Source organism: Lonchura striata, chromosome 8 (assembly GCF_050655825.1).
Source record: "Lonchura striata isolate lonStrDom1 chromosome 8, ASM5065582v1, whole genome shotgun sequence".
Taxonomy (NCBI): domain Eukaryota; kingdom Metazoa; phylum Chordata; class Aves; order Passeriformes; family Estrildidae; genus Lonchura; species Lonchura striata.
Genome location: NC_140710.1, coordinates 8,712,500 through 8,726,737, shown reverse-complemented (window position 1 = coordinate 8,726,737; position 14,238 = coordinate 8,712,500). Strand labels below are relative to the sequence as shown.

Below are 14,238 nucleotides of genomic sequence, written 5' to 3'. Positions count from 1 at the left end.
CTGGCAGCAGAACAGGAGAAGGGGTTAAACCAGATGTACAGTCCTCATCTCCCAGCTCCAGATAAGCACCCAGCAGCCACACACTGCCCACACCTGCCCCACGCCTTGTCCCAGAGCCTGGGGTGAAACCAGCCCAGTCCTGGCTGCCAGGGCTTTGCTCAGCCTGGCTGTGGGGTCAGCCTCTGTCCCTCTTCTGGGGCTTTGGACAGGGCTCCCACACCCCCAGGTGTGAGAAAGGCTCCACTCTTCCATCGGGGGGAAATTTCACCTAGAAACCTCAAAAGCAAACATTGGCTCCAAGGCTGTTGTGGAGGAAGGGTTAGCAGCTAAGCTTTTGTGGGGAGGCTTTAAAAAAGTGAGGTATGCTTTAAAGAGTTTGTTTAAATAGGCAACAACTCTGTAATTCATAGAAATGAAGGACAAGAAAATACTTGTGGTACCATTCCTGCTCATCTGCCCTGTGCTCAGTATAGTGTCAGCCACCATCAGCAGCATAGTGATATATACACATACATAAATAATATATATATAATATATATATGTGTATAAGATATAGATAGATATATTTTTAAAATACATACATGTTCAATGGAGTGCTTAGCCTGTAACACTCCCTAATTAGTGCTGTGTATTTTTAAAAGCACTTATGCACGTGGCTGTGATAATTTCTTTCTTGAAAAAGAGGAATTACTCTCACTGCCTGTTAAATCATGGCTGAATGCCTGCCATGGTGCAAAGGGAAGTAGCGTGGCCCCCCAGCAGCCCCTTCCTTGCACAGTCGGCCTCGCCAAAAGAAGGGAAAAGGCCACTGGAGCCTTTGGGGGACCTACAAGTGACACGCTGGGGGTGAGGGGGTGGCTGGTAACGCTCGCTGCAGCGGGCATTGCTTCATCACCCGCCTTCCTTCCTGCTGGCCCTGGGCTCTTCCCCCCGCCCAGGCTGGACGCTGTGAGTCAAGCAAGTGAAAAAAAAACCAAACCCAAACAATCTACAGGTCCTTTTGCAACGTTTTTTTGCTGCCCGTTTATGTCTTTGGCTGGCTGGGAATGGGCCACCCCGGCATCTGCGCCCCACGACGCTCAGGGATGAAACTCCAGAGTGATGATGGATTCGAGTGGTGAGGTGGGACAGAGGCAGACAGCGAGTGGAGGCTGCTTTGTAAAACTTTATTTAGAAATATTCTTGATATATTCATTATATATATATATTTATATATACACACACATTACAACAAATGTGTTTTCTAAATAGCACATCCACAGTGGGTTGAGACTCAGGGTACCAGGTCTGGTTACTTCATTTCTGCAGAAAAAATGCAGAAATCCAAGGGGAGGGTGGCAGAGAAAGGGATGGGGCTGAAAAAACCAAAATTCGTAAGGCAGGAATTCACTCACACGGTACGACATTGCCCCAGAGTGCTGCTCCCAACAGGAATGGGGGTGATGGTCCACACAGCGAGAGATGAAGCAGGCAGGAGGAGAGGTGGGCAGAGGAAATGTACCATTCAAATCACAATTAAAGTACAACTGTACATGCCCCGGGACCTGCAGCTCCCTGCAGGAGCGTGGGTGCCTGGGGGCGTTTGGGGGTGCTGACAAGGTTGTACCATTTTCCCAACTGTTCAGCTACTGAGAAGATACAGACAAGAAGTAATGGGTTTGTGTGGAATGAGGGATTTCTGAGGATAGGTGATTTATTTTTTTTTCCTTGCAGCAGGTTAATCAGTAGAGTGTAAAAGCCCCACATATCCCACCCAGGGTTATTTGGGAACCAGGACTGGCTTTACCTGTGTGACAGCACCCCCCTACTCCCCACCTGGCAGCCTCCCTGCTTGTCTCTCCCACCCCTGGCACCAGTACCAGTCCAAACCTCTCCCTCAGCATTGCCTCCTCACCCTCAGCACCTTCCCTGCAGGTAACCCCCTCTTGTAAAAAACCCCTGCACAGGCAATCCAGACCCAGGAATTTTCCTCTTTTTCCCCACTTTAAGATTGGTGCTTTCCAAAAATTTGGGGGCTATGCTGGAAATCCCTGCATGGGCCAGGATCTCTTCCCAGGCAACTAATTCTGCCTAACATGCCAAGCCACATGCCAGACTCTTACCTATTATTTACAAAGAGGCATCAAAACCAAGCAGGGATGGAAATGACAGGGCTCTGAATTAAGCCTGGATGGGCTCGCAGACACCCACTCAAATTCTCTGTGTTCCCTTGTACCTCAGCATCCCTGGGAAGGCACGAGTGTGGTGGAAGATGTCCCCACTCAGGATGATTTCCTCCTTTCCAAAGGATGTTTGTGTGTGGGTTTGGGGTTTTTTCCTACTGTATCATGGTAGAGATTTCTGTGCCTTGGCATCTCTGCAGAGGGAGAGGATGGGTTTGGGGCAGTTTCTCCATCAGGCCCCAGGAGATGGGTTGGTGGAGGTGGGCCTGATGCAGCAGTGGTGGCACAGGGTGGTCTCAGCTCCCAGCCACCACAGCAGTGGCCTCCTGCTCCCCTGTCCTGTTTCCCAGACCTCCTCCTGAGGGGCAGCAGCACAGTCAGAGCTCAGTTTTGCAGCAATTTGAGCACTCAGGAGTGCAGGCTAAGCCCACCGCTGTTTTTACTGCTTCCCCCAAGATTCAGAGAGGCTATGGACTCCCACCAGCCTCAACAGGTGAGGACCTTCCTAACACCAGAATAAATCCAGCACTATTGTGGGCACTGGCACAGCTGAACCACCATTTCACAAAATAAAAGCAAAAAATTCAAAGCATACCATCAAAAAACCTTTTTATAACCCTATGTACACGGACACTGTTGATACATCATTGACTCCTTTTGCCCTTTTTTTTTTTTTTTTTTTTTTTGCTTTTCTGAATTTAAAAATCCCCCAGTCCAAAGAGATACTTCACTAGCAAATATTTTCTTCCTTTTCCAACTCTGAAATTCATAATTCTCAAGAGAAGATCTGGTCCCACAGAAACCACTGGGAAAACTCTAGAAGACCTCAGCAGGCTTGAAATTCACCTGCAGAAGGATCAGGGACTGGGAGGGTGGCAGAAAACACCTATGTACCTTTTCATTCAGTGGATACTGCATGACAGTGTTAAACGGAAGTAATCCCACATCATAAATACAACAAGCCCAAACAATCCAAAATTAGATAGAAGAGAAAGGAAGAAAGGGAAGGAGGAAAAAAAAAAGAAAGAAAGAAAGAAAAAAGGAGAGAAAAAGAAATAGTCTAAATAATTTTAATAGTTCTTTTGCTGAGGGTATTTTTTCAGCTCTTTAAAAAGATACAGTCAGAAGCTCTCGGACAACAGGAATATGTGGCCAAGCTCCTGCTCAGAGCAGCTGGATGTGCCACAGGCTGGAGAAGTGCTGCAGCACTGGCGTGATGCAGCAGTTTCCAGCACCACGTGGAGCTGGAAAGCGCCGGTGGCCTCCGTGGGCAGCGCAGAGGAGTTCCACGTCTCACCCAGATGACTGCTTGACAAGAGGCGGCCACCAAGTGGTCTGAAAACCCTCTAAACGCTGGAGATGCACCAGCCACGTCTCCTTCCCCTCCTCAGAGTCCCATCCCGAGCAGTTCTGTACAACGAAGATGACTTCAACGCTTTTCTTCTTTGTACGGTCACGTACCTAAACCCCGAACGTTCATCTTGGGTTGGTCCTGTCCTCGGCCACCGTGCCGGGCTGGGGAGAGCGGGCAGCCCAGGGAAAGGCAGAGTCACAAACCCCACAAGCACAAGTTCCAGCAGCTGCACAGCCAGGCCTGGCCTCTCCCCCGTGGCTCTTCAGGAGCAGAGTGAGCAGAGTGAGGATCATCACCGCTGCGCGTTGCCTTCTACGGGGAGGATGGCGTGGTGCAGGCTCCGCGTGTGCTTCGAATCCAGCGTCTCGTGCTCTTCCGTGAAGCTGTCCGGGCTGGCCGCTCCGTCCAAAGAGCTTCCACAGCTAGAGTTGGGAGACAACATGTCCTGCAGGAGGTCTTCCTGGACTATCCCCGAGTCTTTGTTCACTTTGCCCCTTTGGTTTCCTTCTTCCTCCTGGTCGTTGAGAAGCTTGGCCAGGAAGTTGATGTATTTCATAGCCAGGCGCAAAATCTCGTTCTTGCTGAGTTTTTTGTCGGGCGGGTGGGTGGGGATGAGCTTGCGCAGCTCTGCGAAGGCCCCGTTGACGTTCTGCTGCCTCCATCTCTCCCGGCTGTTGGTGAAAATGCGACGGACCACCTTCGTGTGGGGACCTGCAATTCCAACCACGCACAGTTAGGAGCTGGGTCTAACAGGCCAGGTATAACTGTGCTGGACAGGTCACCGCTTTGCAAATTAACTAACTGACTAATTTTAGTGAGGTTTAATCAGCAAGGCAGTGAAACAAGAGTTTCCAGCTAAGTGGAAACTGACCCCATGAGCTGAGAAAGATGTAACTTCCGTTCAATCCAGCGGAAGGGAAAAATGGAGTTGCATCTCTTTGGATGTCTCCTCAGATATTGAAATTTACCTCTCCAAGGAAGAAGGCTCAGGACATGATATGTGTGCAGAAGGCTGCTATAATTTTAGGGTATCTCAACTCCTCAACAAGGATAAGTTAGCAACAATGGTCCTATTAAAAGTTAATTTAACTATATGGCTTTATTTTCTATCCCAAAAATTGTCTAGAGGACCCACCATTGGGACAGGAGGAAAATTAGCTTGAGCAGAGGCTTTGACAACTCTGAGATCCAGAGATTTTTCCTGCTGAGAGACCAGAGGGTTGCCAGCAGCCCTCTGAATGAAACGGGGTGGTGGGATTTGCCCCATAGCAATGAGGGCAGGTACAAAAGTGACCACACTGACCCACAGAGTGAAGGCAGTGTCCTGCTGGAAGGGTGAGGATGGAACAGTTGAGCTGACCTGAGGGCTGCCTGCTCTCTCTCCTCCTCACTGCCACAGGGCAAAAACTCCCTCTGACACTAATTGGAGAAGGGACTCCAAATTGATGGAGGTGTCCATTTGACCTAATTACATGTAACCCCCAATTACACCTTGAAATTTTACGGCCATGTTTCTAAGAGGGGATGTTACACAGGATGAAGGCACAAAACACACAAATTCTTCTTTCAGCACATCAGGGCAGCTCCTGGTGTACATGAGAAAAGCTTTATCTCTGTGCTAGAGGAGACCCAAAAGCACATCTACCAAAAAGTACTGTTCTGCAGGAGCAGCAGTGCTGTAAATCAGGATTGCAGGTCCTTGGGTCCATGGAAACCAGCTCACATGAGGGAACACTATCACAAGATGCTTTTATTATAACATCCTTCCCATCATCTCCTCCAGGAGACATCAACAATGGAAGTTCACATCAATCTCATGAAAATCTGGAAGAATGAGCAGGGCAGAAATTCCCATGGGATAGGAAGCATCACATACAGTGAAAATCATCACAGAGTGGGAAGCAAAGCCTTGCAGGTATCACACTGGTGAGATTTACCCCAAAGGGCTGTGGAATTCCCATTCCCCCCATCTCTCCCCTGTATTCCACACCTGCCTAACTTCTCCCTCCTGGTGGGAACAAGTCCCTGGCCTTGGTGAGCAGTTTAAGCCACAGTTCTGACATCACCCAGTGGAACCAGCACCCCAGGGCACATTTAAACACCTTTATTCTTTTCTAGCAAAACTCTTGGCTGACTTGACTGTGGCACAGGAACCAGACGTGTGTGACTTTTTAGAAGTATCCTGGTCAGGCTGTACCTCAGCAAATCCCACCCTGCACAACAGGAGAGGTGGAATCCCTCGTTCCAGCTGACCAGATAGCATCACACTTTGCTCCCTTCAGGGGAAGCCGAGTCCCTGCAGCCCAGCACAGCACACAGGGCATGCTGCACTGCAGGGTTTGCCTCGGGACACACTCCCAGGCAGCCAGTTCAAGCTGCCAAATTCTCCAGTGTGCGAGCAGCCACACAACTCACCCCTCCTCACGGTGTGCTCACAGCTGGGAGCCCCCTAAAGTCACAAACAGCCCCCGGGACAAGCTGGGGGATGTAGAAATGACAAAAACCTCTCTGACCTCTAGGATGCCAGTGTGATGCTCTAATAAAGGCAATATTCACCCCCAGACAGCACCTAATGCCCTCGGTATGAGTTAAGGTACAGGAGCTCATGCAAAGGGAAGGTTTCTTGTCCCTGATGTGTGCAGCCTGCTGTGCCACAGGATTGTGGGGAAGGTGACAGGAACCTCAGCAGCACTGCTAATTAAGCAGTGAAGAATGTGCTACATCCTACTAAAATAATAAATTTTTGCACTTTACTGCTCTTTCTAGACAAGACAAAGCAAGTGGTCTTGAATCCAGGGAGAGATGGAGTTCAAAAGCAATTTACTCCTCCCATAATGGTATGAGAAATAACCTCATCTTGGATACTGCTCATTAAAAAAAAAAAATCCTCATGAGACTTTGAGTCTTAAAATATGTATTTCTGTTTAGTTGATGGCTAAAAGGCATATATTAATAAATTGGTCAGAAATCAGGAAAAAAAAAAAGAAAAAGACCTGTTCATTTTCATCCAGGAGCACTCAAATCAAATTTTAGTATATAAAACCAATCCTGACACCACTCAAATTCTCGATTCCTGCCCCAACTGAATTAAACATATCTTTTAGAAAGAGATCAGGCTTTGGCCAAAAGATGTCAAGCAGTGGAGGAAATTAAAATGCCCCATAGCTGTGTTATAATAGAAAATCTACTTCTCATAAAAAAAACCTTGCCTAATAATTAATTCAAGCAATCAGATGAGAATTTTTGCCTGGATTTTGTTCTAATGGATTGACTGTTGCTTTTTAAAATTAGAAATATCAGAGAAATTAATAAAAATATGTTCTTCCAAAGTTCCAGGATATACTTTTTTAGAGATACTTTTTTTTTGCCTTTTTATCTTCACTTCTTCTTTTAAAGAAGACATTAAATGGAACAAAATTCCCATAAAATAGATAAAGAACTACTACAAAAAACCCACCACTTATTCTCTTGCAGAAAAAACACAAACACAAAGTGTCTGGGAAGATTTTCCTGGCCTTCTGCAGCCCCCAAGGGCTGAGGACCCCCAAGAGTGATGCTCCTGTGTGCCATGGATGTCACCCAGCAGAGCAATAAGCAAAGGGCCAGAGACCACACAGGTGCCTCAGCATGGGATGTGCACCCCTACAAATTGTTCCTGTTTAGATAACATAATCTGATACACTTCTTCCCCTCAAAAAATACTGAGTCCAATCTTGGAAATTCACATGAACCAGAACCTGCAGGATTGAGCCCAATCTGTACACCTGCAACAAAACACATGCTCAAAAACTTGCTTAAAACCAAGTATTTCTGTACCTTAATACCTAATTTAATAGCAAGTCCAAAGCTTTAGTCAGACACCGAGATTTGATGGACTTTTCCCCATAACGGCTAAGCCTTGGTATCAAAACCCAGACAAAAAGCCCTTCTTGTGCCGGGGCTGCAACATCCCCTGTCCCACGGGGCTGCAGTCTGAAAGGACCAGGAGGGCAGAGTGGGAAGGGGAGGACTGATTAATGCAGATAATAGCCTGAGCCTCTCATCTCGGGATGCATTATTTTAGACTGATGCAGGTTATGATTTGATCTTAGATTAGCTGGGTAGAAGGAAAGGGACAGCTAGCTGGAAAGGAAGAAAATTAATTGTCCGACAATTGAAATACAGTGTTAACAATTGCTAAAGAGAAAACGCATTTCAGTGAATCTATGTGCACGGACAATTAACCCAGAGATAAACAGGTCGGCCTTCCACGTGCAAATCGTTCTTGCAAGTGTCCCTTTGCGTGAGCAGCAGCCCGTGGGCAGACACCCCTCACAGCAGCATCCCACACCCCAAACCTGCTGCCAGGAGCAGGCAAACCCTAAAACGCGAGAAGGATGCCCAGGCGGCTGGTTTAAAGGCAGGTTATCCCTTCTGCCAAGGCTGTGGTCTGCAGTGCCAACGCCTCCTGGCTGAAAGGGTTTACAGACCCAGCATCTCCCTGCAATGGCCCTGATCCGCACTTCAACAAAGACGCGCACTTATTGTCTTCTTTCGGATTAATCTCTAAGCCATTCGCAGAAGAGGGATGTAATCAGCCACAGGCTGAACTGCATCGCTGGGCGCTGGGGGAAGGCAAACTCCGCGAGCACGCTGCTGGGGACCGCTGTGGGCTCCGCTTACCGGAGAGCCCCCCTGCCTCCCTGGGCATCCTACTCGCGGTTTACGCTTTGGGCGTTTAGTCCTTTTGTTATTTGGGGGTTTAGTGCCGGAGCGCGGCATTGTGCAGGAACTTGCCCCCCATGGCAGATGGAGACACCCCTCCCTGCCAAGATTCGGCGCAGGGGGAAATTCTCTCACCGTCGGTGATCTCCATCTCGTACGGGGAGGGTCTCCGCTTCACCCGGTTGCTGCCGTACATGGAGAAGGAGTCCGGTTCGCCGAAAAACCCGCTGCAAAGGAAGGCACACAGGCCGTGAGCACACACGGACACCCCCCCGGCCCTGCCCGTGACGGGGGCCGCGTCCGGGTGGGCGGGAAGCGGAGCCGCTCCGTGACCTCGGAGCGAGCTCGCTGCTCACGAAGCGAGCCCGGGGTCGTGCGGTGACAGCACACGCGGCCAGCCGGGGACACGCAGCGAGAGCCGCCAGCCTTGCCCGGACAGGGATGGATGTGAGCGGCGTGGGGCGCCCAGGCTTGCGGCTCAGGGCAAAATCCCCATTCCCGAGAGTTTGTGCAGGGCCGGGCGCTCACCGCAGCTTTCCCTGCGAGGCGAGGCAGGATCCGCACAGCCCCGGGCTGGCTCAGCCCTGTCAGAGCCTCTGCTGTCCCTTTCGCTTATTTGCGGGACTTGTCCGAGAACAGAGAGAGCCCGGGAAGCTCGGAAGAGCTAAGCCGGTTCTCGCCCGTTTATTGACGGACCCCTTCGCTCTGCCCAGGACTTTATCACCGCAAATATTTTTTCCTTCGAGGAACGAGTTTTTCGTTTCTTTCTTGACTTTCCCCCCCGCCTTTTCCCTTTCCCTCTTTGCAAAGTTTGCGTGCAAAGCCGCGATGGTTAAGCGACGAGCCCGGCGCAGAGAGGAAGGGATGCTGCTGCTCATGCCCCCGCATCTCCGCCCCTCGCCTCCCGCCGCCCCAACACCGCGCGGGACACCCCCGGGGGAGCTGCTCGGGGTGGGATGGGACGGGACAAGGGTGACACGGACCTGTTGATGGTGGCCAGCGGCTGGCCCAGGTTGTAGAGCATGGCCCTGCCGGGGGGCTGCAGCGGGAGCGCGGGGGGGCTCAGCTGCACCATGCGGGCCTCGCAGGCAGCCTCGGCGGCGCGGCACGGCTCGGCTCCCGGCGCTCTCTGCATCGCCTCCCCCGCCGCCTCACGGCTTTTTATGTCCAGGGAGCCCCCCCGGCGCACCAGCTCGATGACGGGCACAGGGGCGGCGGGGGGCCCGGGGGAGGGCCGGCCCGCCTCCTTGGCCGCCCCGTTGAGCAGCAGCTGGGGGTCCGCCGGCGCCTCCATGCCCCCGCGGCTGCTCTCCGGCTCGCTCGTGGTCTCCGCTTCCGAGTCGTGCCGCCGGGCGGGGCGGGCATCGCGGGGGTCACTGGGGGGCGGCGGGGCGGGCGGCCTGTCCATCGTCCTGCGGAGAGAGGCAGCGCTCGGGGGCGGCCCCGCACCGGGCCCGCGGCGGCTTTGCCCCCGCACGGGCACCGCCCCGACGGGGGGCCCGCCTCGAGGCTTGGACCCGTCGGTGAGAAACGGGGGAGCCCCTGATCGCCCCGAATAATTCCGAGTTTGCTGGCGGGAGGAGGGCAGCCTGCCGGTCCACCCCGCCGAGCCGTGCGGTGCCGTGACGTCACGGGGCGCCCCGGTCCCGCGTGACGTCACGGAGGCGCTTTGACGTCTCGCAGCGCCCGGTCCCGCACGGGGCACGGGCGGAGCCCCCGCCGCGCTCCCGGCGCCCCGCGGGGATCCACGGCGGCGCCGCCGGGGGTGCGGTTCAACGGTGCGGCCGAATTACGGCGGAGGCTCAGCGCACATCCCCGCTTTTCGGGGGGCATTTCTCCCCGTTCAGGGCTCGCCACCCTGCGGAGCCGGCCCGGTGCCGCCCGGCCTGCCTGCAGCGGCCTTAGCCTCACGGGCGGCCCCTTCTCCTCTCATGATTGTTTTTTATTGTTACTTATAAACTATCGAAATATACCTGAAAGCGCTTTTTGGGGGAGAGGGGGTTAACCCAGCCCCTAACGGAGGCGATCCCCCCGCACACTCGCTACCGCAGGAAGGAGGAAGGGGCCCGGCCGCGGCCGCACACAAAGCATTGTCCCCCTTCTCCCACAGAACAAATGCTGTCGCGACAGGGCACCTCGTGCCTGGGGCAGATATCGCGATTATTTCTATGCTTTATCTCCCACGTATGCCTTCGTTCGGTTTTGGATTTTTTTTGTTTTGTTTTGTTTTGGTTGATTGATTATTCTTTCCTATATAAATAAGGAGCTTCATGGAGCAGAAAGCTGCCACCCATCCTTCTCGCTCCTTTGCCTCGGGTAATTTTTTATTTCGTTTCTGATAAGCTGAGTCGCGAGGGAAAAACAAAACAAAACCAAACCCCAATTTTCTTTGCCATATATCACTATCTCTCTGGAAAATAAAATAAAACAATTACAACTACCCAACCTAAAGCACAAGTTCTCTGCCTTCCCTCCGGCCACCTTCCCACCAGCCCTCTAGAAAGAAAAATCTAATTGTCTATTCCGATATTGTATAGGAAGAGATTACTCACATGTGTCATATTTAAGTAGGGACACCGCAAGTCTCTCCTGTTTCAACAAAAGCGCTCTCAGTGTCAGGCTGAATTTACTCCTCCCACCTCAAGGTACTTACGACTTTACAGAGAGGAAGGACACCCGCATCGGGATAAAACTGCTAAATCCTGGGAGGAAGAGAAGGGAGGGAGAAAAAAAAAAGGAGAGGGTGGATCTCGTGGGTCCGGATTGCCAGAGATCAGCGGAGGGAGAAAGGTGCAGGGGAGAGGGAAGGAGGGGACAGCACCCCGGGGAGGCCCCTGTGATAGGGGACAGCGGCCACCCCCGGTCCCCCCCCGCCGCCGCCGCCTCGCACACGGGGCCACAACGAGCGACGGCCATGGTCTGGCGTGGAAAAAAAAAAATAAACACAGAAAAAAAAAAAAAAAAAGACGTGAAAAAAAGCGCCCTATATCTGGGGCGAATTGGGCGGTTTTTTGGACACATTGCAAGCCCGGTGTTCCCGGGAGGAAATCACAGACGGGGCCGGACACGGGGTTGTTTTTCTCCCGATGGGCTCGCACGAAGCGGCGACGGCGGCGGCGTTTCTCCCACGTCCGGCTGGAAAATTTAATTCCTAAAGGGGCAAATGAAATTCCTCAAGGGGCCGGTTACCGGCCGCGCCCCCGGCCGAGGAACCGCGACAGCCGGCACCGGGCCGGCGGCGGAGAGAGCCCGCTCCCCGCCGCCCAGCGACAGGAAGGTGAGGCCGGCTCACCCCGCCAACGAAATCACGAAAAATTAGGTTTTCCCCTTCGTAAAAAAAGAAATAATCCCGATGGCGTCTCTTCCCGCATTTGTTAAAAAACGAAATACGCAAAACCGCAAAGATATCAGCAGAATTTTGCCTTAAATTGCAGTGGTTTCGTTTAGGGAAAAAAAAAATGGAGGGGGGGCATTAAATCCCCGCCCGCTGGTTTCTGCTTCGCAAAATCCTTTTGTTTTCCAGCAGCCGATCGGCAGGAAATTTTCAACCCAAAAGCGCACCTCTCCCGCCGGCCCTTTGTAGGGAAATCGCCCCAAAGCGAAGGGGCGGGAGGGAGCGGGATATCGGGGACCCCCGTCTCGGGGGGAAGCGCTCGGGTTCTGGCCGTGTCCTGGTGTTTGTCCCCGGGGAGAGGCCGGGGGAGCCGGGCCCGGGGGGCTCTTTGCCCCCAGCGCCCCCCAGCCCGTCCCAGCCGCCGCCTCGCTGCCGCAGCCCGAGGGTCCCGGGGCCGTGGGGGTGCCGCACCCCACAATTTCAAAGGGAAAAGTGCATTCTCCTCCTCACCGACCCCGCATCAAAGAATAAAAAAGATTAAAATCCAACCGCGGAAAAGATGTTGTGTTTTTTTCCCGTCTCTCATGTGGGGCAGAAGCCCCCAAAAGCTCCCTCACTGCCCTCCGAAGCCCCCCAAAACCACATCCCCCCGTCCCCAGCGCCCAGACTTCTGCAGAGCCGATTCCTCTTTACTCACCATTTGCTTTTCATTGGGAAAAGTGAGTGGAGCCATTTTGTGGCCTACGCATCGCGGCTATATTTGTAGTAAGTGTTGGGTGGCTTCAGCTGGGTAGGCTCTAATTCCACATCACGTCCAGTTTCCTATTTAGTATGGAGAGCGGAACACTACTGCAATGTGGCCGAGAGAGATAAAACCCCAGCAGTGGCCCGCCTGCCCTGATAAGCTTCTAAACCCATTATTTATGAAATGATTCATTATTATTTGGCAATTTTATCGAAGGAAAGCGGAAAATTATTGCAGGGATATGCATAGGAATAACTCCGGAATGCATGCCTTCTAGCTTTTTATGTGTGTGTGCTTAGATGCTCTTAAAAAGACACTAAAAAAAAAAAAAAAAAAAAAAAGTAATAAAAAATTGCACTGTGGCTGCCCGCATCTGAATAGCGATTCTTTATTTTAGTCCTCTTGGAGGTTATTATGCCCCTGTTTTTTTTTTTTTTCTTTTTTTTTATGGTTTCTTTTTTTTTTATTATTATTATTAAATATGGAACACCTACTCTGCTCTTAATTAAATTTAATGAGCCAAAATAAATTGTTAGAGTTGTTGAGAGAGGGGGAAAGGGTGTGGGCTGCTTTGGGACAAGAGGAGGTAAATAAAGCACATCGAAAGGAGGTGTTTTGGAGAAAAGCGGCCCCAATCCCCCAGCACTGTGTGTTTTCGCTGAAGGGCTGAACTGGGGCGAGCTCCCTGTCCCGTCTCCCGTTCTGGGGTGGGAAAAGGCCGAGCATCCCTGCCGAGCCGGGGATGCTGGGGACGGTGAGCGGAGCGGGTACCGAGCCGGCACCTCGAGAAATTTGGGATGTTAGCGGCGGACCCTGGAGGAGAGGGGCTTGGGGAAGGGGGAAAAGGCCCTGGCTCGCCCTGGAGCAGTGCGGGGCAGCAGTGCGGGGCAGCAGTGCGGGGCAGCAGCGCGGGGCAGCCGGCGGGGCCGGGGCCGGGCTGCGCGCCCCGTCGGGGAAGGGGCTCAGCCCGGCCGGGCGGGCTCCGGGCCCGGGCGGGCAGAGATCCCCGGGCTGGCCAGAGCCCCGAGCCCCCGGAGCGGCTCGTGGGGACGGAGCGGGCGGGGCGGGGGTCGCGGTGCTCTGCGCGGCCATGGCAAAGCGACGGGAGGCCTGAAAAGCTCCCCGAAATGCCAGAGGCTGCCGGCATGGAAAGGGGGAAGGCAGCAGGCGCTGGAGGGTCCCAGACCCGCTCCTCCGGCAGCCGCGGGTAGCGCGGCCCTGAAGGCAGCGGTGGGGAGGGGTTTGGGGACCGGCCCGCGCGGGAACCCGAAAATCAACGAAATCACGGCCGGCGCGGGGCAGGAGGGAAGGGGCCGGGGCTGAGCCCCTCCCGGGACACCCCCGGTCCCCTGTGCGGGGCTTGGGCCAGGCGGCGGCCCCCGGCCGTGCGCGGGGCTCGGGGACAAGCGGCGGCGGGGCCCGGCCGCACCTGCCGAGGAGCGGCGGCGGGGCCGGGGCGCGGGGGTCGCTATTGTCTCCCCGCCACCTGCGCGCCCTCCGCAGGGGGAAATGCCGGAGCTGTTATTCTTCCTTTCACTCCTTCCCCTCAGCCTCCCGCTCTGGACGTGGCCGTGGGAGAGGTTTCCACCAGCCCCGGGCGCTCCCCCCGCGGCACGGCCGGGGCCGGGCCGTGTCCCGGGCGGCAGCAGCCCGCACGATGCCGGCAGCGCGCGTGGGGCGGCGGGGCAGGGACGGTCACGACGCGCCGCAGAGCCCGCCGTGCCTCCCGCCAGGAAACACGACCATTTTCGAGCCGGCTCCTCTCACCGACAGGAAGCGTTAAAGATAGAACGGCCGGGGCTGGGCGGGGGAGATTAGGAAGCCGAGCATCTTCTGAGCACCGAGGGCCATTCCCAGCCGTGCCTGTGCCCGCTGCGGTGGGAGCCGGGGCCGTGCTCACCTCCGGCCCGCATTTTAAATTTACTGAAGAGGGATCAAA

General features: G+C 53.8%; 1 protein-coding gene across 2 annotated transcripts; it reads right to left on the bottom strand.

Annotated features, from left to right (window-relative positions):
* Positions 1-1,152: 1,152 nt before the first annotated feature.
* Positions 1,153-12,527, bottom strand: TAL1 (TAL bHLH transcription factor 1, erythroid differentiation factor). Of its 2 annotated transcripts, XM_085585680.1 has the most exons (5): positions 12,252-12,497; positions 10,773-10,922; positions 9,204-9,632; positions 8,356-8,447; positions 1,153-4,227 (listed from the first exon to the last, which is right to left on the bottom strand). In XM_085585680.1, coding segments are annotated over exons 2-5 (942 nt in total). In that variant the 5' UTR covers positions 10,775-10,922; positions 12,252-12,497; the 3' UTR covers positions 1,153-3,808. The 2 variants fall into 2 exon arrangements, with proteins under 2 accessions (XP_085441806.1, XP_021380648.2); XM_021524973.4 differs by lacking the exon at positions 10,773-10,922 and having other exon boundaries at positions 12,252-12,527.
* Positions 12,528-14,238: the final 1,711 nt, after the last annotated feature.